This window comes from Paralichthys olivaceus, chromosome 13 (genome assembly GCF_024713975.1).
Source record: "Paralichthys olivaceus isolate ysfri-2021 chromosome 13, ASM2471397v2, whole genome shotgun sequence".
In the NCBI taxonomy this organism is placed as follows: Eukaryota; Metazoa; Chordata; class Actinopteri; order Pleuronectiformes; family Paralichthyidae; genus Paralichthys; species Paralichthys olivaceus.
The window spans coordinates 11,515,400-11,540,583 of NC_091105.1; the positions used below are offsets into that span (position 1 = coordinate 11,515,400).

Genomic DNA, 25,184 nt, shown 5'->3' on the forward strand with positions numbered 1-25,184 from the left:
ATGGCTTCTGTTCAACAGTCTAAATTAGAAAGGCATGACGTGTGTGTGTGTGTGTGTGTGTGTGTGTGTGTGTGTGTGTGTGTGTGTGTGTGTGTGTGTGTGTGTGTGTGTGTGTGTGTGTGTGTGTGTGTGTGTGTGTGTGTGTCTGTGTGTGTCTGTGTGTGTGTGTGTGTGTGTGTGTGTGTGTGTGTGTCCTTTTTAGGACTAGGTGCAATTGAGCATATTAAGGTTAGGGGTAAGATGTGAACTATGGTTAGGTATGAATTGGTCATGGTTGATCTGAGAGATAATGTTTTGATTTTGCTTCACACAATGAATGGAAGTCAATGCAATGTCCCAAAAAGAGTAGCTGCACAGATGTGTGTTTATACTTGTTTTTGTTACCTTCTTTGGGCTTTTTCTAGTATAAACACTGACGTCATAGGGACCATGGCCTGGACCTAATGAGGTAAAACTCAATTTCTGAGCTCCTGGTTAAGGGAGGGATCAGTATGAATTGGTCATGGTTAAGCTTAGGGATAAGGTTTTAGTTAGTCTTTCCAAATGAATGGTAGTCAATGCAAAGTCATTACAAGGATAGCTGCTTGTGTGTGTGTTCGTGTGTGTTCCTGCGTGTTCGTGTGTTCGTTCATACAGTCACATGGGGACTAAAAGCATAGATTACTGCTGTGGAGCGAAGAAACCTTGTGCAAACTTGATGTCTTGGTAACTGTACTAAATGTCTTTTGGTGTGGAGAATACACAGTCCACAATTCAACACTTTTACAGAATAACAAACCACAACCAGTGACCAGAAACTCATGATATATGACGGAGTCCACCGCTGCCATCAGTCCACTCAGCTCTGCCTGAGGGAATGTGGCATTTTGTTGTTGGACAGGAGAGAGGCCTTGGGTTGGACTGTTAAACAGCCAGATATGTTTTAACAGTAGAGCCATAGGAATGACTACCAAGTAAAATAAATCAATTGAGCTTAATAAATTAATTTCATAAAATTCTATTCTGTTTGATTCAGTGTTATAGCAAGGTGAGGGGCAGTGAGAGTGCTTGTGAACATGAAGAGGGCAGTGAAAGTGCTTGAACAACTTAAGGGGTTTATTCATTTTTATTCAAAAACAAGATGTGTTCAACTGTGCTTGGTTTCAGACGATTCCTTCTTTTGGATACAATTTCTCTTGCTTTAGAGAACACCCTTTCACAGGGTGACAAGTTTTTTTAAATATAGTAATCATGCAAAGCACGAAAATGCCGGAGTATGGATGAGGTGTTGTACCCCAGTTCTTTTGCACACAACAAACACTTCACCTTGGATTATGAGAAATGACAGTGAGAAAATGTAGTACATTGCATAATAAACATTAAAAAAATCGTAATGTTAAAAAAAGTGTACTTACCTTATTGGGAGAGATCAAATCAAAACGTTCCCACACAGGAGAAAGATTCCTCTTTCTCACAGGCTCCATCCAAATACGCAGCAATAGAACCAAATGCACCTCTATTTCACACACAAACCAACAAATCGCCAACACTAACCAACAAAGTGTGAGCTGATCCATTGCGGTATATATGTGTTCATAAATCGTGCCAATACTCGAACCACTTCCTGAACCAGCGAGGCTTCGAACGTCATCAGTGACGTCACTCGCCCTGCATGACATAAGCCTTGATACGCACTTCACTAAAAACTTCTGGGATTTCTTGACACACACCCCGAAGCATCAGCACGTTACGACCCATCTTTACCTGCAGGTTTCCTCCTGATTCGGCTTCATCTTTTGGTTTTTGGCGAGCTGCCTTCCTCCTCAGCTGTAGGGATCCTTTTTTTAAAAAAACACCTAGCACCAGTTTCTTGAACATGTCTTGGCAAGTCTTCGTGGAAAAGCTGATGGACGATGGCAGCTGTCAGGACAGCGCCATTGTTGGGTATACAGATGCCAAAGGTGTTGGGGCAGCAGTTGCTGGTGGTACTTTCAACAATATCACGGTAAGAGCGGGTGAAACGGAAAGATTGGAGTGGAAGGGCAGTTACAAATGTGATATTTGATGACATTATGCTTTTGTTGATCCACCAAAAAGGATGTCACTTTACCTACGCTCCTTCCTACCAAGCGGCAACAACTCGAGCGATGAGGCCAATACGGCAGTCCAAAAAACTGCAGTTCACTGGGTGGCCACTTGAGGCTGGCTCCAAGAAGGAGTCAATTCCCATTGACTCCCATGTTAAAAAGCCCAACTTTAGAGCAGAATTAAACCTGTTTACAGCCTGGTTCAAGAAACGCTTTTAATCTCAATCAGTAAGTTCTTCCTTCATGACAACTGTTGGGGGAAGGGGATTTTTTTCTAACTTGCTCGTTTAGATGATATAGAGGTTTGAAATTGTGAATAATTATCACTTGATTGACACGTGACGTCACCGTTAGCTTGTCACTCTGGCTGTTAGCCTGTGGTCTGCTCCGCTTCACCTGAGCTAACAGGCTAATCCCCATCACCGAACACGAGCGGAGTCTGTGGAGGAGTTTTCACTCACATGTCGGATGAATATTATCGTTTGTTGTTCGGCTGATTGTCCTGATGGAGAAGTCGAAGACGTCTGTGCTCCAGTGTCTGTGGTGATGTAATGTACTGTATTTTATTTACATGTCAGTAGTGATGAGCAGGTATCATTGTCTCTGTACCTGGCTGGTTAGCTTAGCGCCACTAACCTCCAGCCAAGATACCAGCAGTAATGGCGATGCTAACGGGAGCGACGGGAGTTATTAAACCGACGTGAACCGTTCCACACAGTGGAGAGAGAAGCATTAGAGTTTATAGCGATAAATCTTTTAAATTCAAGGCGACTGTGTGTTTAGTGAATGAGCGCCACCAAGTTAGATATCTAACATTATGTAAAGTTGTTCAGCTCGCCAACCTATTTGGCTTGACTACGTTACTGTGAGTAACTTCAGTAATAATGTTTTATTAGATTATTGTTTCAGAAATAACGTTAATGAAAAAATAAACAGCTTATTTATATTAACTTATTAAAATTACAATCAAATGACAAAACACAACCCTTTAAATTAAATTACCACAGTCACATCAAAAACCACTTGAGGCATGTAAGCATATGTGGTATGATTATTATAATAAATAAATCAATAGGTTTTGTTGTTGTATAGTTTCAGGGTAACTTACCTCTGTTCGCTTCGTTGTTACGACCGCGACCATTCTGGAGCAGCAACACCACAGCGCTAGCTGGTTAGCAGTAGAGGGTAGCATTTAGCCTAGCTCCTTAGCCTGAGCGAACCAGGTAAGGATACGCTCTGTGGGCGTGGCTCAGTTGTCAGTCTTCACTCAGCCCACCCAGCGTCCACTCGCGCGCCTCCTCTTTGCCCATTTATGGGTTAGCCAGGAACTAGGAGGAGTCAGGCCCCGGCAAGATGGCGCTGGGTGAAACGCCCACTGCGAGCCTCATTTTCATTCTTCAGAAACCAACGGGTGACGTCACGGACACTACGTCCATCTTTATATACAGTCAATGATTTTCACTCTTCAGAAACCAACGGGTGACGTCACGGACACTACGTCCATCTTTATATACAGTCAATGATTTTCACTCTTCAGAAACCAACGGGTGACGTCACGGACACTACGTCCATCTTTATTTACAGTCTATGGGTGGGACATAGTTTTTAAATAGCCGAGGGGAAAACTACTGACAGGAGTGGACTGGCTGTTAAAAAACACATTGATGTTTATGCTTCCACTTCACTGCACTGAGCCACTTTCCCATTATACCTCTGTGCCACAGGCCTACTGCGTGTGTGTCTTTTGGAGGAAGTGAGCATGATTTGAAGGGTATTAAACAGTGATCGCACCAATCCACGTGGGAATAGAGTCTCCTCTCAGCAGCACTGGACTGCAGCTCTGCTTTAGTTTACAGTCGTTGTTGTTGTTTACATCTCAGCAGGGTGGTTTTCCTGTGCGCTCCCAGCAGCAGCACCCCGCCCCCCTCCTCGATCTCTCATTCCTCAGACGAGTCCCAAGGAGGAGCAGAGCGCAAAGACTTCTGAACCAACCTCCACACAATGCAACGCAGAATAACTCACTTTTAATCAGTGGTTTTATTTGTTTTCGACTCACACGACAAGGTTTTGATTCCTCCTGATTTCTTTTAACTTGAGAGTGAAACTTTTACGCACAGCTCGGGCGGAGAGAAGTCCACATTGGGAGTTTATTGGAGGCTGAAACACGGTAAGTTCCTTTAAAGAGAAATCCACCTCTGAGCTTCCAGACAGTGAAGGCATCCTCATTTATCACAAACAGCTCAAACCTGCAGCTCAGGATTTATCCCAAATACTTCTCTGCTTCCACATTTTTCTTTGTCTTGTGTTTCCCTTCTACTGCTCCTGCTGCAAACCACAAACTTCCAACCCCCCCAGCTTCTAAATGCCTGCGTGATCATGTGACCATTAAATTGCTTCAAATCACCGTTATGTCTGTGTCACAAAAACGCGCCAGTTGCGCGGGTTTTCTCCCCCCACATTCAGCCGTGGGTTCCAGGCTGCCGATGGCGTCAGAGTGTTTCCTGCTCAGAAAATGCCACGCCATCTGAGAGCTTCAGTTCCCCACTGATCACTGCCAGCAGACCGTGAAGTGTTCTCCAGTCTGCGGTGCATTCAATGTCTTGAATGCATCTTGCACAGTTTGAGGGGAAAACTCTATCTGTAAGTGTGTTGCAGCACACTGATGATTTGGTTTGCAAACTCTCCAATGGGGCTTGTTTATAAGGGTTAAGTTAAACAAGCACATTCTTCTTATTTGCACACACTCCATGATAATCCCACTTTATTTTAATCCATGGTAATTGTGGTTTTGAAGTGCTGCTTCATGGTCTTCTCTGCCCATTCTTCTCGACTACGTGACTCAGAAGTCTAACAAACAAGATTATTGGCTCGGCTCTTGTTAGAAAAACTCTGCCTGTATTTGTTTAATTAAAACTGATTGGCAGATCTTTGTTGTTAATCCTGCTCCAGGGTGGAAGTACTGGTTTCTCTTCACACCCCCACTCTCCTCGTGCATGAATCCACAGCTCTGCTCTGGGCCAGTGAAGCCCCTGTACATGCAGGCCTTGGAGTTTGCAATAGCATTTTATTCCATGGCTTCACTTTTCTGCAAGTGTGGAGCTAAGGCTGCGTCTACCTGCATCATATCTAGTAGTTTTATTGGTAGAATGTTGCTGTGGAGCTGAGGAAACTACAACCAGTGTGTTCTGTGGTCATGCTGTGTCCTTACATTTGCAGATCCCCTGTAACTCCAGCCACAAGCCCGGTAGTGGAACCTTAGCCTGTAAATATTTGGATGTAAGAGAATCTTAAAGAATGTTCCAGACAATATATAGACAGAAAAACGACTCCAGGTGGTTTGAGTCGATCAGATTGAGTAGAGTGGATGTCCCAGTAGAAACCAGTCCAAACCCACTGGCCAAACATCAAGTGGAACCCAACACCAGACAGTGACTCACACCCCTCCTCCACCAAGCCCCCATATTTCTGAGGTGCGCCGTCCGAAATAGACCCTCTTCTCTCACTCAGAGTCAGGGGGTTGTGTTACTAAGAAGCAGATCTTGATCATTTAAGTGATACAGTTATGTAACATCCAACCAAGATTAGTGTGTCCCTACCAGGGATGCACCAATGTGGAATTATGGGGGCTGGCCCCAATATTGGGGTCTGATACTGATCACTTTATATATGTAAAAATAATTGGCGATGAATCCTAAGATGCCATTGTCAAACAAAGAAACGTACTTGATTTTACACTTTAACCATAAACTTAAATAAATGAAAATAAATACAATCAAATATATAGAAGTTGAATTTTATAAATAAATAAATAAATAATTTGGCTCTTCTTTTTGGCCGGACTGTTCTTTCAACAGCATCATTTAAAGCAGCAATGTAATTCAGTTAAACAAGTTGAACTTTTAATCGGCTGACTGGTCATTTCTGATTTTTCTTCAATTTAAAACAGGTTCCTCTCTGTGAACAAGGCTGTTAGATTAAGTTGCAGAGTTAGAAGGAAGTTTGTAAAGTTTTTCTGTAAATCACATCAAATTTCACGTGTCACTTTGGCACAGTACCCTCATGAAACGGCAGTGACCCCATGTGTGAGCACATTGATGCGTTTATCACTTCTCCTCGTCGCTCTGTGTTTTTCTCTGTCCAGCAGGTACCATGGATCTCGTGGTGTTGTTGGCGTTCAGCTCCTGGTTGGCTCCTGCACTCGGTGAGCTTCCTTTGTTTTCATTACTTCTGTTTGGGATCTTTGTGTCGTCTTTGGGAATAATCTGCCGTTCCATTGCTCAGCTTTCTCTCTGTGGCTTTATTATAAGTCCCCTCTGTGCTAAACCAGCTGTGTGTCTGTGTAACAGGATCAGCGTTTGGCAGGGAAATGTCGGGTAAGTTATCTTGCATTAGAATTGTCACCAGCAATGCATGGCCTCTAGCTTTTTTTTTTGGTCCATGCTGGTGTTGAATCCCATCATCATTTACATTTGAATGTTTTCCACTTCATGTCATTGTTTTGCTGTGAGTGAAGACTGTGTGAGAGCAGTGTAAATATTTCCTTACAGTGCAGGAGCGAGTGCTGCCAGCTTTGCTAACGCAGATCTTCGGTTGGTCTGGCTGTGCGTGCTGCAGGTTTTCAGCTTGATGTTGGGCAGATTCTACAAGCAGATTTTTATCCTCTCCGTTAGACCTTATGTCCTGAGGCTTGTCAGCATCAGTATAATACAACGTGTGTTTTTTGTTTCACAGATAAACTGTTTACTAACAATAAGTTGACAGTTAACTCCAGCACTTACTCTGCAAAACAGGAGTATAACATATATTAGAGTTTAAGGTTTCAAGAGGTCATGATTTTTTTTCTATCATGTGTTAGAAAAATGTCTCCAGAATCTGAATTTCATGTAGAGCTGCTGTGATAAATTGTAAAAGTTAAAAGATCACATCGTGTTTGCCCACACTTGGAAATGATTTCACACATTATCCTCTTACTGTCTTCAGCTTCAGTTGTTGGTATTTATACTGGAACATACTGACATTTTAAGCTGCCATTCACAGTCACAGTGGAGTATTTTAAAATAGAGCTGTAAAAAAATAATGATGTGAAATGTTGCCGCTGTGTGGATACATAGTTCTCACTCTCAACTCCTCTGTGTTTTTATTATCACACCGAGTCATCTTGTCTCTTTTAATTATTCTTGTTGTTTTGTTGATGTCCCGGCGGATTTATGATTTTAGACTAACACCAAATACAATGAGCGGTGTAGCAAGATCTCAGAGTGGTGGAGACGCAACATGAACACAGCAGCCAGTGTGTTTTCCCAGATGGGAGCAGAGGGATGAGACAGAGCAGAGGGGTCTGGACTTTCCCACATTCGTGACACAAACGAACACAGAGCAGGAAAACAGAGCAGGATCACACATAAGCTGAGATCATTTGACTCTAAAGAAAGTGGAACAGGTACATGTCTGTTGTGAAAGTTGTGACGAACACTGATGGCTGACACTTTAAGCTGTGTCAGAAATGAACCAGAAAATGTCTGGAAATTGGGTCTGGACATTTTTCATGGTTTGACTTTCACATATGAAGAACGCAGCATTCAGGTGAGGGGGTGGCACCTGTGTAGAGCAGGAAGGAGCAGGGCGTGAGGTATATATTCGTCAGGCTCTCACTCGGACATTTGCGTTCTCACACGCAGCTCCCCTTGATTATATCAGAAGATCCAGAGTTCAGCGCCTGTTTGAAAGCAGTGTAGTTGAGTTTGGAGCTGGTGTACACACTTCTGGAGAGTGAATCTTCTCCATATACTCAACCCTGTGAATGTCTTTTTTTTTAAGAATAATGATTTATCTCCTTCTTTTCACAGCTTCCGCAGCAGATGGCGACAAAGGTGGGTATTATTCCAAAAGAAGCTGGGAAAAGTCAAATTAAGATACTACTCTGGGCCCTGGCTCATGTAAATTAACACTGGTACCACACTGGCTAATGAATAGATGAATGGCCATGGCTCTAAAAGTGCTGAATAGCAGTCATATCGTAAGTGCTCTCTGAAGTGTGTCAGCAGCTAAATCTCTCATTTCTTTTCCCCTCTCTCTCTCTCTCGCTCTCTCTCTCTCTGTTCTCTCCCTCCACCAGACTACGACAGCGCTTTTCATTACGGTGAGTGTTGAGCAGATGAACTTGTTTTTTTAACGTCGGAAACATCTGGGAGGTCGAGATGAGTTTGCATTTTTCCACTTGTTTTTTTATAGAAGTGATGGAAAACTTACAACCCCGAAGTCATCCCACTGCGAATTCTTCTCATCCTGTCCACTCTGCCCTAAGTTTGATTTTGACAGAACAAAGAAACATCTTCATTGATGTTTTATGAACAATTACCACCAATAGCGTAGTCGTTTCAATCTCTGTGGGCAGCAAATCGTGGTCTCATCCCTAACCATGGCACGTGCACTGTGACATGTCCTGATCCCAGCTTCGGGCTCGAGGCCCACAGGAGCTCCAGAAATAAATCTGAGATCTCAAGTCATGAGATCTCAAGGAAAAACATATTTCTTTCATACATAATGTTTACTTTACACTGACCTTCATCTGTTTTGCCCATTTTCTTGTAAAGTTGTTGGTGCTTTCATGTCTTCAGGCATCTTTCTGATCCCTGTTTATATCTTGTGACCCCTCAGGAGCTACAACAACATAACTGAGTGGGTCACAAGATATTATATTATATATTATATATATTATATAAAAAGGAAAAAAGTTACAGCTGTTAAACAAAATAATTCATATATTTCTCACTGCTTTTTTTCTCTCAGGCTGATTTCAGCTCTGCAGGCCTCTAAATATACACACCCTGTGGATTACAGGATGTCTGTTGCTATTTATTTCCTCCTTATTTAAAAAAACATTTTAATTCAGAAAAAAATATTCTCAATATTTATTTGCTTTAATCATGCAAATGCATGAAGTTGTTATTAGACTAATTTCTAGTTGAAAATACTACATGTGTCACATGCATGTTAACAAATCTGTGATTTAAATTGGTAACAATACAAATATATATAGATAATATATAGAATAATATTTGATTAGCTACGCATCACATATAATCCAAACAATCTATGCCACAAATTTACAGCTGCCTGCTCGGCTTTCTCTCTTTCTTTCTTTAGCTGTTATTTATACGTTTTTCCCCCCTTTATGTTAAAGAATCATACAAGTCCCATTTCCTTTGCTCCACTTGACCCTTGCTCACTGTGACACTCTACCGTGGTGTTCACGTTTTTAGTGACTGCAGCTCACAGGAATTTGCAATGACCCGACATGACCATTAGGGGGCATGCTGAACATTTCTGCAGTGCAGTCCTTGAATGAAATTGTGGTTAAATTCCTGACAAAGGCCTCGACAGGCTTTAGAATCCGGGGGATTTTGTGTTTGAAAGCTTTCATGTGCTGCTAATCACTGCACATTACAGTCCTTGTTCCTCTTTTCAGATTATGAATCTCTGAGAATCGGTGGCCTGGTTTTCGCAGTGGTCCTGTTCCTCTTGGGTATTGCCCTCATCGTCAGTAAGTGTTTTGCCGCCATAAGTACACAGCAGATGTGTAATGTCAAGTGTCCTTTTCAACACACTGTGATCCCAGTAAGTGCGAGTTGACCTCACAGTCTCCCGAATGTACACTGCTGCAAAAACAAGCAGGCCAGTGTTTCTCTCAGACTGTCTGGTAGGAAGACACACAAACACACACAGAGGCTTCTCGCACAGGCTCAGCACTCGCCGCTCTCATGCTCCGTGTATCACAGCAGCTCTTTATACATCATCCATTTCTCACTCACCGTGTCCTTCCATGGTTCTTCCTCGCTACCTGCCAACACACACTGTTCCTGCAAGGGGGAGCCCTGAAACCAAAACCGACCAATGAATAATTCACACATACACACACGCACTCTTGTACGTCTGTCTTAGTGAGGACACTCAGGCATAATGCACGTCAGCCTCTTACCTTAACCATCACAACTAAATACCTTAAACCTAATTCTAACCCTAAAACCATAGCCTACTCTTTGAAAAACTGAGGACAGGCCAAAATGTCCCCACTCTCTAGGGTCTATGATCAAAATGGTCCTCACAAATATATATTAGAACACACACACACACACTCTGCTGCTGTTAGATCACTGTGGACTCCTAGCTGCACTCTATGAAGAGCTGTCAGTGTTATGGGTTATGAGTGGTGGAATTCACATAAGTATAAAAACTAGCAGATAAAGCTTATTGCTTAACTCTCAGATATTTTGTTTTGAATCACACTATTTATTATGTTTTATTATTTTAAATCATCATTAACCTATACACTATATTACACTTTATGATTATTACACTTCTAGGTTTCACATGCTACTAGCTTGAAATACCAATGATTATCAATTATCATATTCAACCCAAAACTGAACAAAACATCTGTAAATACACTTAAATGTGGTTGGAAACTTAAAAGAAGGATTTCATTAGCGTGACATAGGGAGAAAATCCTCGAAATATATTATTTGGCATTTTAAAAATATTGCATAAAAACAACCCCCCCACCCCGGTGGGAAAGCGGGTGAACTGAGGATGAGTGTTACCTTTCAAGATGCTTTATTCTTAGTCCTGAGTATGTAGGTCACCAGCTCTGCCTGGGATTTTCCAACTCTTTGGCTCGCAGCAGCGACTCTTCTGGCCAGTGCTCATCTTGTCTTACACATCAGGTGCAGACAGTGTGATACTGTGCACGATGCTGCGTTAGCTGAAACCTGTATGATCTGGTTTACGAAGGTCAACTGGCTTATTGGTGCAAACAATCCTCTGTTCTAGTTCCATATGTGTTAACGCCAAGACGCTGCTCTGATGGAGCATTTGATGGGCTCATGCTGAAGTTATGAGTAAACACAGCTTCATCTATGCCTCCTTATCCAGAAGAGCTTGAATATCAAAGTGCTTTGGTCGTCTTACACGCAAAACAAGTACTAACTAACTTCATACTACTGGCTCCTGTAGTTTTACTTTCAACACCTGAACTTTGCAGTGATTTAGGTACTCGAATATTCTGCTGAGCTGGGGCCACTAAGCTGCGAGCTTTTAAAGCCTCCTGAGGCTCGTAGCCCAGACGGGCTTATCTGCACAAAGACTGTATTCATGTAGTATCAAAGCAACCTCTTGTAGTACTAGTACTGCATGTCGTATACTGGTATTATAATGTCTCTTGTGTTTTCCCCCATGAACAGGCCGGAAATGTACCTGTTCGAAAGGAGAGAAGTCACGGTAAGTTGAGCAGAAGTCAGGTGAAACAAACCGAAGTTATAAAGGATTTCATTTTCTGTTATATATATATATATATATATATATATATATATACATTCTATAACTAGAATGATACCTCTGAAACATTTGCATATGTGTGACCGGGCCCTTTTTTAATTTCAAATGCAGTTGCAGAATTGCTTCATTAACACTGAATGTGTTTTTTTAGATCCAAGGGTCCTGATGCAGAATCAGGTGTTCCAAGATGTAAATTTTTCTCTTCCTTAGTAATATATAAACATTTTATAAATGCTTTTCCACACAAATCTAAATCTGAATTTCTCTCTTCAGCTTAGACACAGAGATGAGGAGCAGTGGAGATCAGGTGAGTGTTTTACAAACCTCTGTAAACCTGTTTTCTGCAGAGGGAAGCTCAGGGAGATTGTTTTAAATCATCTTCCTCTTTTCCACAGTGTTACAGAGTGATGCCAGTAGGTGGCAGCAAACACCACAATCACAGCTGAGGACAATCTTTCCATGAACGCATGAAGCTTTTCTTTTTCCAATTTCACAATGTTAATATCCTTCTATTTTTCCTATTTTCTTTTTTTTTATTCGATAATGTACCAACTTAATTTAATGCTGGCAATAGTGTGATTTTCATTTGTATTTTTTGTGATTTCCAAACTGAAGCAAAAATAATAAATCAAATGTTTGAAAAGGTTTTGCTTTCTTGTTTTATAAAGACAACCTCACCTCATTTCCTCTGCCATTAGAACTGGACTAGTGCAGGAAGCTGTTGTGCTGCACCCCTGCTTCTGCTGACACTGCAGACCTTTCATTTACACATGCAGCAGTAACCAGCTGCAGCGAGAGGGTGAATGATCTATGCTGCATTGTGCAGCCCTCGGAGAAGACTATTAAAAATGATAACTCTTAATTTTACAGATGACTTTTTTCGATGCTGTGTATTGGTGGGTTGTAGTTCTTGTTGTATGGAGTCAGTTGAGGATGCAGATGTCTCTGTTTCCTCCCCACAGTTGCAGGAGCAGGTTCACTGCACTGCACAAAAGAAAACACATGCACATTAACTGGTGCATTTTGAGCGTGTGCACACACATCACTCTACAAGTAAGAAACTCCAAGCAATAGTGGAGCCATAGAAATATGAAAACAAGAATATATTGTCATCCCTTTCCCCCCCACCTCTCATTCTTAGTGGCCACAGAAGACTGCATGGTTTCCAGTAGCTCATTGGAATTGTTAAATTATCTTATCTATTTTGTGATCAGATGTTTTTATCTGTCGTTTTGCTTTTATTTGTTTTATCTTTGGGCTACTGTGGTAAACCTCTATGTAATCCGCACCCTGGCAGAGGTGTCACAGGGGAGTGAACCCTGGGGCTGCAGCATCGTGAATGCATTGTTCGGGTGTAGCCACCAGAGGGCTCCTGCTGACTTCACGCTGAAGGTTCACTGCACAGCTCTCTGCTGTTCTGTCCGACTGCCTCTTTCACATCCAGGCTTCATCTGCAACCTGCTAAATCTCTGGGAGACTGCTGCATCTCTGCTGTGCATCATGGCCACCTCAGGTTTGATTCTCTTTTCTGTCTTTATTAGCTTTATTCAGGGGACCAACATAAAGTACCTCAAACTCAAGTTCTACAGATTGAAAAAAAAAACGTAGCCATCTGTGATGTTTTCTTTCATATCATTAAATTAATTGGTTTTATTTCCATACTCGTCAATTCTGCAACTGCATTTGAACAAATAAACAAGTGAACAATATTGAAGATATTTTACTTGTTTCTCTGGAAACTGAGTCGTCTTTGTGCCAGAGGGAAAACATGGGAAGAAATGCAAACTGCCAGCTCAGCCACTTGGCACTGAAGGTTCAGCAACATTATTGACAGACTGATATCTTAACAGTCTGATACAGGCTGCACATTTACTGCAAAATAATTCTATATATTGGCTGAGTGTCTAATCTATCATCGTGAAATATCTCAAACACATTTCATGTTATTTCACTACTCCATCTCTCTTCTCTGCTGCTGTGATGATATCCCTGTTTCCTGGCTGCTGCTGCTGCTGGCCCCCAACCCACTTTTGGTGGTGCATCTTTTTCTGCTGAGCACATATGCTGCATTGAGCGCCTCTCAGTTGTGAAAAAAAAAACCCCTGAGGAGTTGAGGAGCTGCAGATCCAGAGAGCTGCAAAGCTCCTTGTTCGTTACTGCTGGATTTAAAATCACACACTTGGAGCTTATTGCTGCTGAACTCGTCATCTTTATTTTAGTATTTTTATTTGTTCTGTAACTGACCAGATTCTCTCTCTGCAGAAACAATGTTTCCAGACCGAAGTGACTTTGACTACGGTAAGATTCACACCATTTACAGATCTGAAAAACCAAAGGACCCACATCTTTTTTTTATTACAGTTAATTTCACCATCATGGAACGTCTGTGTGGTAAACTCAATGATTTTGTCCCCCTGTAGATTATGAGACTTTGCGGACCACAGGGGTTGTCCTCGCTGTTGTTATGTTTGTCTCTGGCATTTTAATAGCCCTGAGTAAGTTCAGACTTTGGTTTAAATATATATCTCTAATTCAGAGGCTTTATCAAATTTCTAACTCTTTTATCATTCCTCAAACAGGTAAAAAATTCACTAAATGTGTAAAATCCTCATCCAAGTAAGACATGTGGACCTGCCTGTGCATGCTGTGTGACTCTGACTTGAAGATGGAAACCAGTGTGGTTATGTGACTAATGCTCAGTTTCCCACAGCCTTTCCTCTCCCTGCCCTGGGTGCATCTTCTCTTAATGCCCATTCCCCCTTGTTCTGCTGACACACAGCCCTGAAACACACTCCCAGCACATAAGAGTTTACATGACAATTTACATGTGGGCAGTGCTTTCACATTTCCCAGAACTGTGTGCTTGTTCTTGAAAAGAATTCAATTTAAACGTATGCATCACACTGCTCATGTGTTGGTAGTGAGCGTGTGGCCGTGTGCATTCGGCTGATCGCATGTTGCTTGAATGGCCAGAGAGGAAGAACAACTATAGAGCTGCTGTTTGAGCACGATAACAAATGGATATTGTTTAATAGTTATTGATTGACTCACTCAGAATCCTGTGGCTTCAACTGACTCCTGACATCCTGATGATGGAGACACTTGATTAAATGCATCCCCCTGAGTTGAACTTGTGGCCACAGGTTTCAAACTGCAAAACCAGTGATTGATTATCAGTTATAACGATGAAATTGAAAATAGGAATATTTACTCATTTCCTTCCTTATTTGTGTTTTCAGCTCCAGCTCGTCTGGGACCCAGATTCCAAAGACAGAGGGTAAGTTCACTTAACTGCAGGCAGTCGCTTCAGGTCATTATTATTATTGTTATTATTACGTGCTTTAAAATGTACTTATGTGTTTTGTGTCTCTTCCTTTTGCAGTTCCTCCTCAAACTGTATAGTGAATATAGACTTGAAAGAGAGAGAGAAAGCATGCCAGCTAACTCACACACACACACACACACACACACACACACACACACACACACATACACACATACAAACACACACACACCCACACTTGTTAACGGTAATTCCTTTTATGGCTCATATACCTCTGTCAGCTTGATGATCAATAAACAGGGTTTTCTGATGCTTCCTCACACAACCAATGTGGATGTCTGAGTAATGCGGAGTTTCCCACAGCTTCTCCTCTCCCTGCCCTGGATGCCTCTTCTCTTAACGCTGCAGAAAGTCTTAAGTGCACAAAAAATGTGTTGTATACTTTGCTCAGTATTGTGTGATTATTGTTACTATAAGTAGTAGAAACATGAATACATGTAAAAAAAAACTTGTACACACAGAGAGACAGAAACAACAATTATGTCTCTAATCCTTTACAGTAAAATAAAGAGCATGAGTATATATAGACTTGGCCATTTTGTATCAATGACCTGTGAACTGCATGCCTAAATAACAAACTTTCCCTTATTTTCTTCTCCTTTAACTTTATTTCTGTTTATCTACTTTTTCTGGCTTTCAGTGAAGCATTAATTAATGGCAGAATGAGGAAACTAATGACAAGAACAAATCAAATACAAAGTTGTTAAATGATCTCGCTAAAATTAAGCAGCTGCCATAATATCTTGATGAAAATGAACAGTAATGTATTATTTAGGATATGTTTTGAAAAATACAAAAGAAGATTTGTATCTTAAATGTTTGTTTCTATGTGTTAGTATGAGAAGTTTATTTTTATTTCAAGTCAAAGGAATTAAAGTTTGAGAAATCAAACCCAATACAATAAAGCTCTTGTCGACTCAACACAGTTTTATCAGTGCCTTTAATCATCTGATTATGCGGTTTGATATGAGTGAGAGACATGAGAAAATATCATTTGTTTATTAATGACAGTGATCTTTGTCTTGCTTCACAGGAATTCACAGAATGTCTAATAAAAGAGATGACACACTGCTCAGGAATTATTCATCACTGAAATTACACTCGAAGTAAAACTTGATTTCACTTATGACTCAGGTTGATTGTCATGGCAACAAAGGTCAGGGAGGATTTACAATAACAGAGTGTAAATAACTGGTGTAGATGCTCAGCTCTCTGTAGTGGGGTGGCATATTTTCCATCCTGAAGATCAAAACAATCAAATGGAACTGCTTTACACACAGTGTTATTATGCTCTTATTCATGACTCATGACAAGAATGTACAGATAGTCACTGCACATGTACCTGTGATGAGAAAGAACATTCGTCATTCATTCGGTTTTCAAATTCAGATACGGTTTTACACAGTAAAGTTTCTTTTCTTCCATTACGAAAATGATACCACTTGAAGTATGATGCATACGGACAGAACATTAAATTACATGATCGGTTATTTTCATTCTATAGCACACGCATTCTTAACATAAGCACACATGCTGACTGAAACTGAAACCATCACTCAGTGTATCAATATGATAACTTATCATGATGGTGGGGTTTGGAAAGAAAAGTGGGGTTTCAGGGACGTTGTCCCCGGGGGCTCATAACAACGATTTCACAGAAATCAACATAAAACTGGGAGTGTGGCCTGATCAGAAAATGAATGTTACTCCACATTCCACAGCACATTCAGAGAGCTAATGCTAATGCTCTCTGAATGTGTTTTTTTCAAAATGTGAAGTATCACAAAGATAAACAGATGAATTATAATGTCTCTGTTAGTCACAAATTTTAGCAGGAGCATCTTTTTAAAAGGCTCCATGGAGGAAATCCTGTTTTGGAATGAGATGCTTCACCTACATATTAATGCTCAAAGCCTGTGCGTAGATAAATAAATAAAGCATGACATGCTTACAGACACTAAATCACAGGTAATTTAAGCTTGATGTATTAAAGCATCATTTGTCAAATCCAATGTGAATCATATCAAGGGATTAATTTACCAAACTGGTTTGTTAACAACATGTTGGCCAGGTACTCCCAGTACCTCCAAACAATAAAGTGTAAATCCCCTTATCAACAGAGGAAACATTCTCATTCCCTCCAAACGAGGATTACAAGTGGTTTAAATCATTCCTGGTCCTGCAAGGACATGTAGCGTCGACGGGATGAGGCGCTCCGTTTCTTCAGCAGCAGCTTGAGCTGGAAATGAAAAGAAATTGTGATAAATATTAAAAGAAAAGGACTCTGCATGGTGCAGAAGTGAATGCTCAAATGAGGGGGCGGCTCACCTGCTCTCCCTGGGGGCCGCTCTGCAGCAGGTGAGCCGGCTGGTCGTTTTCCAGGTTGCGGATGCTGGGATCAGCTCCTCTCCTCAGCAGCAGCCGCAGGATTTCCTCCTGGTGGGGGTTACCATGGAGACCAGCGGCCATGTGTAAAGCTGTGTGACCATGAGCCTTGGTAAAAGAAAGAAAACGCAGCATTACTCAGACTGTTTGTGTATCCAGTATTTCTTTGCACAAACACATTTGTGTAGAAAGTCCACCGGAGTGGAACTTACTTTCATGTTGACAAAGTCTTTGATGTTGGGCAGGGGAATCCTCAGCAGATAACACACCAGATCGATGTTCCCCTCCTTCACAGCCAAGTGCAGCACAGTTTTGTTACTTTTGATTTCCTGGAAGTGGAGAATTGAAAGTGACAGGGAAAAAATAGAATGAAACCACAAGAATGAAACATTTAAGTGTTGAGCAAGAAAGAGAAAACTAAAAAAAGAGTATTGGGAGGGAAACTGCCTGGATTACGAAATTATCACACTTAGATATAACTTGGGCACTTCCCCTGTATGAACTGCTTTTCACTGGGGTTTAGCAGTTTTTGACTTTGATGACTCTGTAATCATCCTGTCATCTGCTCAGCTCATGTGACTTTCAGGAAAGGGAGAGCTGCACTGTACCTGGCTGCACAAGGACGCCCCTTTATTGAGCAGCATCTGCACACAGGTGAGCTTCTCCGCTGCCTTGCTTTGAAGACCAACATCCGTCAGACCAGTGGTGGACAAAACCTTCATGGTGGCACTGTGAGAGATGGCTGCACAGTGCAGAGGAGTCATACCTGAGGCAAAGAAGAAGACATTAACGATGTGAATTATAATGCACGGCAACCTTTAAACAACCTCCCTGTTGGTTAGCCAATAGAAACAAAAAACAAGACATTAAATCACCGTCAAAATTGCAGGCCTCCAGGTTGACAGCACGTCTGCTGAACAGAACTGCCTGCAAAAAAATTATATATCATTAAAGTGTGTTCAGTAAAACTCATCTGATGCCAAAGTGATCCAGTGGTATGAATGCTTTACCTGCAGAACCTCTGGGAAACCATAGTGGGCGGCCAGATGCAGGGCAGTTTGTCCATTGACATCACAAGCATTGACTTCCGCTCCCAGTGACAGTAAATCTTGTACAATCTCTGGCTGGTTTGCAGTCACTGCCACCAGTAAGGCAGTCTGCACACATTTATCATACAATTATTAATTTACTGGAGCCAAAACAGCATTTTGCACCCTTTGGAAGATTGTGCATATTTTCCATACCTTTCCCTTGTGTTCTTTGGCGTCCAGCCTCCCCACATCCCTCAGCCGCTCTGCAGCAGCAAAGGCACACTCCCTGAGTCCCTTGGCAGTGTAGATGTGCAGGATGCTGACAGGACGAGAGCACATGATAAATTAGTTATAAATGAGGATGGGAAAAAAATTGTGGTAATCCCGACCCACACTTTTCCCTTTCACTGTTTGGTTTTCCATTTTTAGCTGTGTTTCTAATCATCTAGAGCTGGGGACTGACTCATCACCTTCTTTTGTCTTTCTTAAACAACTTTCTTTAACTTTCTAGGATTACACTTCTGAGCATGTGGCTCTCGTTCTAACTCACGACTGAAAACGAAACTGCTCGCAAGTAGTTAACTAATGTTTGTGTTTTTAGGGTTCAGGCACAGACAAACTCAGACCCACATTCTGAAACTAATGTATTGCCTCATTAGCACTCACGTGTCTCCGTCTTCGTCCTGCCCGGTGGTTCTGCTGTAATCCATCCCGCTGAGCAGCATCCTGGCCTCTTCCAGTTTGGTGGCATCCATCGACGAACCGAAACTCATCTGCGTGTTCTGACTCAGACCCAGAGGTGACCAAGATGAAGTGGGTTCTGCTACAGGCATCTGGCAATCCTGCTAAAAACAGTATGGTTAAGGCCAACAGCACATATGATTATGCTTGAAAGGTCATGAAGATGGGAGTCCTCTTACATATGTCATTGTGTCTGCAAATCCAGAGAGCTGCTGCTGTGTGCTGTATTCTGACGACATGGGGAGGCTGAAGGCTGGAGTGTAGCTGGGTCCTGGATCGTTGCCATAGAAACCGAGTGTTGGTTCTGGGGCTGAGGTCCACGGCTCAAAGCTCACTGCCATGTCTGAGTAGCTGCTTGATGATGCACCTAGAATGGAAAGCCTAGATTGATGACTGAGTCTGTGATATTCACACTCTTACACTCAACATTGTGTGGGGCTGCTGTGGCTCAGCAGGTGGAGCGGGTTGTCTGCTCCGGTCCAGGAGTCCACGGGCAAGACTCTGTCCCCAAAACACTGAAGAGGCCAATGCACAACTACAAAAATACAGTGGACAGGTGCGAAGGAGAAAAAGCACATGCAGGTGAGAGAAGAGGAATCCCACACACTGTGCTTTACGTTTTTTTGCAGGACAGGACAGTGTGCAGGATTCTTCTTCTCTCAATACACCGGCCCACAAATGTCCCGTCAGCTGTGTGAGAATGGGATGTTTGAATGATAGAGAATATGACCCTCATTCAAAATAGTTTAGAGTGGTCTGAGTTTTTGTTCTTGTCAACGAGTCCCATTTAAAGGTCAATGCCAATTGTTTTGTTTTGTTTTCAAGTTCTTTATATAACCAGAATGGTCCCATTGAGGTAGAATATCTCTTCTGCCAGGGAGTCCTGGTCAAGATAAACAGCAATGAAGTAAAAAAAACAAAAAGCGTTTTGAATATAAATACAGTACTCAACATAACATACTGTTCCTAAACGAATATATAAGAAACAGGTCATAAATACAAACTTGGCTGTACATTGTAGCTTTTGGCAAATATCTCAACAGTAGAATAAGTTGGACTATTTTCTGCCGTGGATGTGGCGCATTAGTGATTAGTGATTTGATTGGACAATACTGGAGTTCTATCACACAGTCCAGACCAAGTGTTTGGACGTAAATACATTTATTATCACCAGGCTCTGTGGTTCAATTCATTCAGTTTGAGAAGAAAACAATTTATATTACATTTAAGTGTTTACATCACTTTTAAAATGCTGTAACACAGTTATACTATTCTTTTATTTCTCCTTGAATGTGCTGAAGAACATGAGGTGTTTAATTGTCCAGTTGATTATAGTCTGGACTCTAGCTGAGGCTTTAGCTCAACACATAATACACACATTGGAATTCATTTATTTTTAGTTTTGGCCTTTTTTGTGGGAAATAAGAAAAAATATCAAATAAAAGGACGGTTGTGTATAGGTTTTGTTGGCTCTTACCTGTACAGGTAAATACTTCTGACGAGGACAACTGCTGGTAGAGAGAACAGAAGAAGTGATGAGTAACCACAGTTTTACTGTATTATTAATTATATAAATATATATTTATTATGATTTAGATGCTGAGCCCCTGTGTTTGATGGCTTACTGTCACAGTGTTTGAGGGACCAGGACTTGTGCTCGCTGCAGAGCAGGACGTTGGCACAGGCGATGACTCACGCCTCCTCTTCTCCTCCAAGAGTTTCTTCACTGTGGGCAGAGTGCAACACGGCTTCTCCTTTGGTGCTGAAATTACAGAGTCTGACATTAGAGCCCATCCGAATAAAAATATAAGAAAAGAGCAAAAAGATATAACTAAAGTAAAACATTATAAAATGATTCAAACAGTCATCAAGATCAGGGCTAGATTAAAAGTAAATAAATGTGTGGTTTTATATTTTGTTCATGTTTGTATCATATCTGAGATCAAGAACACTGGTCTGGAACTAACAATATTTAGATTTTTTAAATGTTTTTATCAATTCTTTGGTAAATACTTTCAGAAAATGGAAAGAAATCCAATGCACAGTGAAGTGATGTGATCCAGTCAGCTGAAAATTGATCATAGTCTCTAATGACAGATGTGGATCTTTCATTGAGAAGTGAGCTTTCTCTTTTTGTAAATAACTAGATCATGTAAATTATGGATGAGTCTCTCATTCCCTCTCACTGGAATACATGTGTATATCAAGAAAGGCTCAGCTTTACTTGAAGTGTCAGCTAACTTGTTATCAGATGGATGATACAGCCTGCTCACTTTCTCCATGGCAACATGTTTCTGCTCACCTTCAAACAAAGTACACCGAATCCTTTATGAGTACTTTTCCCCTCTGAAATTCATTTCCATTGATCAGGTAAAGGAAATTTGAAAAACAGGAAAAACACATCACAAAACAGAATTCGGATGTTTCCAGCTGACACTATGTGACCACATCACAACTTCACCCCACACGTGATATTTCCACCCATGTCTGTGGAACCTGAGCGCAGAGATTTTAAAAAAGCCCTCCTCCATTAGGAACACAGATCATGTCGCCATTCGAACACACTGGGATTGCCACCACTTATTTTCTATGACATCTTCCTGTGGCGCTCCGTTACGCAAACAGAAAAGCTAAAACCACATCTTCCTGCCTTTGGTGTTTCACAGGCACGTCACCTCAACACGTGTATCTGCCTTGTGCTTTCTAGTGCACCAACGCATCTGGGAGGCAGGTTCATGACATGCTCCTTTGTCTCTTTTCCTCTTTTTGTTTTAGCTGTGTGAGTGTTGACTGCTGCGGTGAGCAACACAGAGACAAGACAGCTCTATATTCACCACAGCATATCAAAGATATCAAATATACATGCAATTCAAACAGTGAGAGAGAAATGTGAGTTCATGGATGTGACGGTTCCAGTGGCCACTTCTTTCTCTCTGGCTCTGAGCTGAAAAACCTAAAACAATAAACTCTCATGACCTCACAACATAAAAAAGGTAGACTTCATTATCAAGTTCGTAAGGTGTTACTATGTGTTACTCAACCCTGACTCATTTGATCTTTATAAAAAAAACTCCACCTTTGGCCTTTTAAGCCGATGATGTAATTCTGTCACCTCTAAAGAGTAACTGAGTGAGTTACCAGTAGAAGGAATTTGCTCAACACTTTACAGATTGCTGTGACACATCAGCTGAGTGAAACTACTTTTTAAAGCTTGTCCAGGAGTAGGTCAACTTAGCCCACATGCGCTTAGATCTTTGGTGTGTGCTAACTTCCCACACACTGCTTGGGGCTATTCAGTGCCATAGTCAAATAGTGGTTGTGGAAACCCCTGGATCTTGAGTCATGTGCTTGGGAGGTTGGGGATTCCAATGACCTTTCTCATTTGGCTCAGCCCTCAGTGAAAGAAAGAAGCAGAAAGAGCAGCTTCCTCATTTTGTGGTTTAACAGACCCAGTACACACAACAGAAATATTAGCTCTGGCCTGTATCAGTGGAGGCCCGGAAATGAGAGTTGAGCAAAGCAAGTCAAGTCGTCACGTCACACAGCTCACTGGTCTGGTATTATTGAACATAAAGGGGAAATGAAAACAAGAGAGAAGAAGGTGCTGAGGTGTGTCAGGGTTTCCCCTGATGATGCTGTGCCTCTTGGATTCACCAAAATTGTGCTTTCAGTCAATAAAAACCAAGAGATTACATGAACATTTCAGTGAAATGACTGGATGCACATTATCACTAGTACATACTCAAATCTGTCATGTAGAAAATATCTGAAAGAACTCCAATTTCAGACAGTCACAATCTAAATTCAAGTTTTCATTCTAAGGCTGCCATGACAACAAGTACGGTGATCTATATTGCCCATAAATGCAATGACTTAAAATTTAGTATTAGTTAAAGCTGTTATTGTGGATGAATGAATGGAGCTGTCATCATTACTGTCACACCATTCAATACACAGCTGGTAATATGATGCCAGTGAAAAATTAAAAGCACATACTCACATTTATCAAAGTGCATGTCAGAAACGGTTTTTGCCTTGAAGTTTTCAACAGGTCTTTTCTGAGCCGCCAATCTGGATCAACTGATTCCCACAGTGATGCTCTGTGATGTTCAGTGGTGTACTGACGTGTGCGTCTGGTTTTCTGTCTCACCTCAGCTGCTTGTACACACAGAACACGTTGTTCCCCATCCGCCCCCCCAGCTGTGGCACGCCCTCAAACAGGGGAAGCACACACTCACCATTATGTCAAACCAGAGATACTGAGGTACTGCGTAACACGGAACTGAGGAGATGGTGAGAAAATAATGAGCGCTGTGGTTACAGCTCTGTGAAAAACAACTGTTACAAATAAACACAAAATCACAATCATTATTCTCAGTAAATCTAGTATTCAGATAATTCAATGTGAAGTAGCAATACAACAATATAAAGTATGCTACTGTCATATGTGTGTGTATATATATATACATATATATATATATATATATATATATATATATATATATACATATATATATATACTCAGTTCAATCAATCCAATTTTTATTTAAGCATTAAATGTATGAGTGCCTCCAGTTTCTACCATTATATTTGACATTATAAAGTATAGGTAACCCTTTAATGTTAAGTAGTAATTCAAGGTTGAGGTTACTTGAACAAACTGTAACTAGTTAATTGTTATATATATGAATGTATAATAATGTATCAAATGTTATAAGAGGAACACATGTTTATTTTGTGAAATATTAGTATAAGTTTAAGATTAATTGTACTCTAGCCAGTCAGCATATGCACTGAATGCCTTTAGTCCTGGTTGTAATATTGAATATCATTGAATACATAAATATGTGATATGTTTATTATCAATGTAGATCGATAGAAAACAATAGATACAGGAGTAAATAACCATAATAAAACAGCAGCATAATGTTGAACACAATTAATTAGTTCACTTTCTAAAAATCAATAAACTCTACAATTATGTCTTTTCTTTAGTCCCCCATGAGGATATTTACTTACATTTACTTACATAGTGTTGATGAAAATTTTGAATTAATGAGAGCAAAGTTTCAATATTAGTGTAAATTAACATTGAAACTTGAGAAAAACATATTGTTCTTCTTATATATATATGTTTATATTTCAGTCCTATCTATGTTCTGAATTTTGATAATTGCGTTTAATATGATCTCAGATTTTTCTTCAATAAAGTGTTTTTCCTCTTGTAGGTAAAAGCCCTGCAGCTTCACAGGAACTTCTGTGTCACCTCAAATACATGATGTTGGAACAAATAATGATTAAATCTCTTTTTACCAAATGACTAATATTTTAGTGTCAAATGGTTCCATAAACACCTGTCAGACAACATTGTGGAGACATTTCATTTAATTTAAAAGGAGACATATAATGATGCTATAATTCCTGCTGATGAATTTGCAGGAAATTTGATCACAGAGAGAAATGAGCGTTTTGGTGAAAATGCTGATAATGACAGTTTTAGGCTCTCGATTTCTTTTAAAGGGGAAACAGGGAAACTTAAAGGTGATTTCCTGTAGAACGTAGATCAGCCAGAAGAACTGATAATTGGCCTAAAAGCATGAGTGACCTATCATTGCAGTTTAAGCTGGATTTTAAATAAACTAAATCTTTAAAGGTTCAGTGTGTAGAATTAAGTGATATCTTGAGGTGAAGTTTCATGTTGCAGCTGAACAATTCTTATCTCACCTTCCCCTTCCAAACATGAAAGAGAACTTGTGGTGAACTTCAGTTGTCATGAAAACTCAAAAGGTTTCAGTTTGTCCAGTTTGTCCAGTTTGGACGACAGTAAAAAATATGGTGGCCTTCACAGAGAGGACCCCCCTCCATGTAAAAATAACGTTTTCAGATAGAAGCCCATTCTATGGTGAACAAAACAACCATTCATACAATTTAGATGAAACACACCAGTGAAAACATCACTGGATTATTTTATATTCAATTTCTGCCAAAAGTTCAAATACATATATTTGTAAGAGGAAAAGAAATGAAGGAAAATGTAAGCAAAGAAACAAAATAAGTTATTAAGAAACAAATGTTTTTTTGGTTTTTTTGAATTCATTATTAATGTTTTAATCTCTCTTTGACATCGTTATCTCACAGTATACTAAGACAAATGTATTAACTTATGTGTTTCTCTTATGTGTTTTTGTTCTGTATTTGTTAGAATAAGATAATAAGACTATCTGGCTGTTATTACCAATCTGCTACGAATAACACAGATCTCGATGCCTTTCATTCAAAAGAAGA

General features: G+C 40.6%; 2 protein-coding genes and 1 long non-coding RNA gene across 9 annotated transcripts; 2 read left to right on the top strand and 1 right to left on the bottom strand.

Annotated features, from left to right (window-relative positions):
- Nucleotides 1–4,013: 4,013 nt before the first annotated feature.
- Nucleotides 4,014–12,044, top strand: LOC109633006 (FXYD domain-containing ion transport regulator 6-like). Of its 4 annotated transcripts, none has more exons than XM_069537400.1 (10): nt 4,014–4,233; nt 6,208–6,267; nt 6,413–6,439; nt 7,913–7,936; nt 8,182–8,205; nt 9,535–9,609; nt 11,306–11,342; nt 11,551–11,588; nt 11,673–11,706; nt 11,795–12,044. In XM_069537400.1, the coding sequence occupies exons 2-9, from the start codon at nt 6,216–6,218 to the stop codon at nt 11,675–11,677; spliced, it is 282 nt and encodes a 93-aa protein (XP_069393501.1). In that variant the 5' UTR covers nt 4,014–4,233; nt 6,208–6,215; the 3' UTR covers nt 11,678–11,706; nt 11,795–12,044. The 4 variants fall into 4 exon arrangements, with proteins under 4 accessions (XP_069393501.1, XP_069393503.1, XP_069393502.1 ...); XM_069537401.1 differs by having other exon boundaries at nt 4,098–4,233; nt 6,211–6,267; nt 11,795–11,932; XM_069537402.1 differs by lacking the exon at nt 6,413–6,439.
- A 728-nt stretch (nt 12,045–12,772) lies between these two features.
- LOC109633018 (uncharacterized) lies at nt 12,773–14,006 on the top strand. Its single transcript, XR_011245875.1, has 4 exons — nt 12,773–12,912; nt 13,662–13,697; nt 13,820–13,894; nt 13,979–14,006. It is a non-coding gene; the product is annotated as an uncharacterized lncRNA (long non-coding RNA).
- A 1,659-nt stretch (nt 14,007–15,665) lies between these two features.
- Nucleotides 15,666–23,086, bottom strand: LOC109633028 (NF-kappa-B inhibitor delta). 4 transcript variants are annotated; one of them, XM_020092616.2, is made up of 12 exons: nt 22,900–23,086; nt 20,525–20,661; nt 20,377–20,410; nt 19,079–19,266; nt 18,825–19,000; nt 18,372–18,477; nt 18,138–18,284; nt 18,003–18,054; nt 17,736–17,893; nt 17,340–17,456; nt 17,071–17,235; nt 15,666–16,981 (listed from the first exon to the last, which is right to left on the bottom strand). In XM_020092616.2, exons 1-12 carry the CDS (start codon nt 22,913–22,915, stop codon nt 16,910–16,912), a joined length of 1,368 nt encoding a protein of 455 aa, XP_019948175.1. In that variant the 5' UTR covers nt 22,916–23,086; the 3' UTR covers nt 15,666–16,909. The 4 variants fall into 4 exon arrangements, with proteins under 4 accessions (XP_019948175.1, XP_069393500.1, XP_069393498.1 ...); XM_069537399.1 differs by having other exon boundaries at nt 20,377–20,407; nt 22,900–23,066; XM_069537397.1 differs by having other exon boundaries at nt 18,825–19,003; nt 22,900–23,064.
- Nucleotides 23,087–25,184: the final 2,098 nt, after the last annotated feature.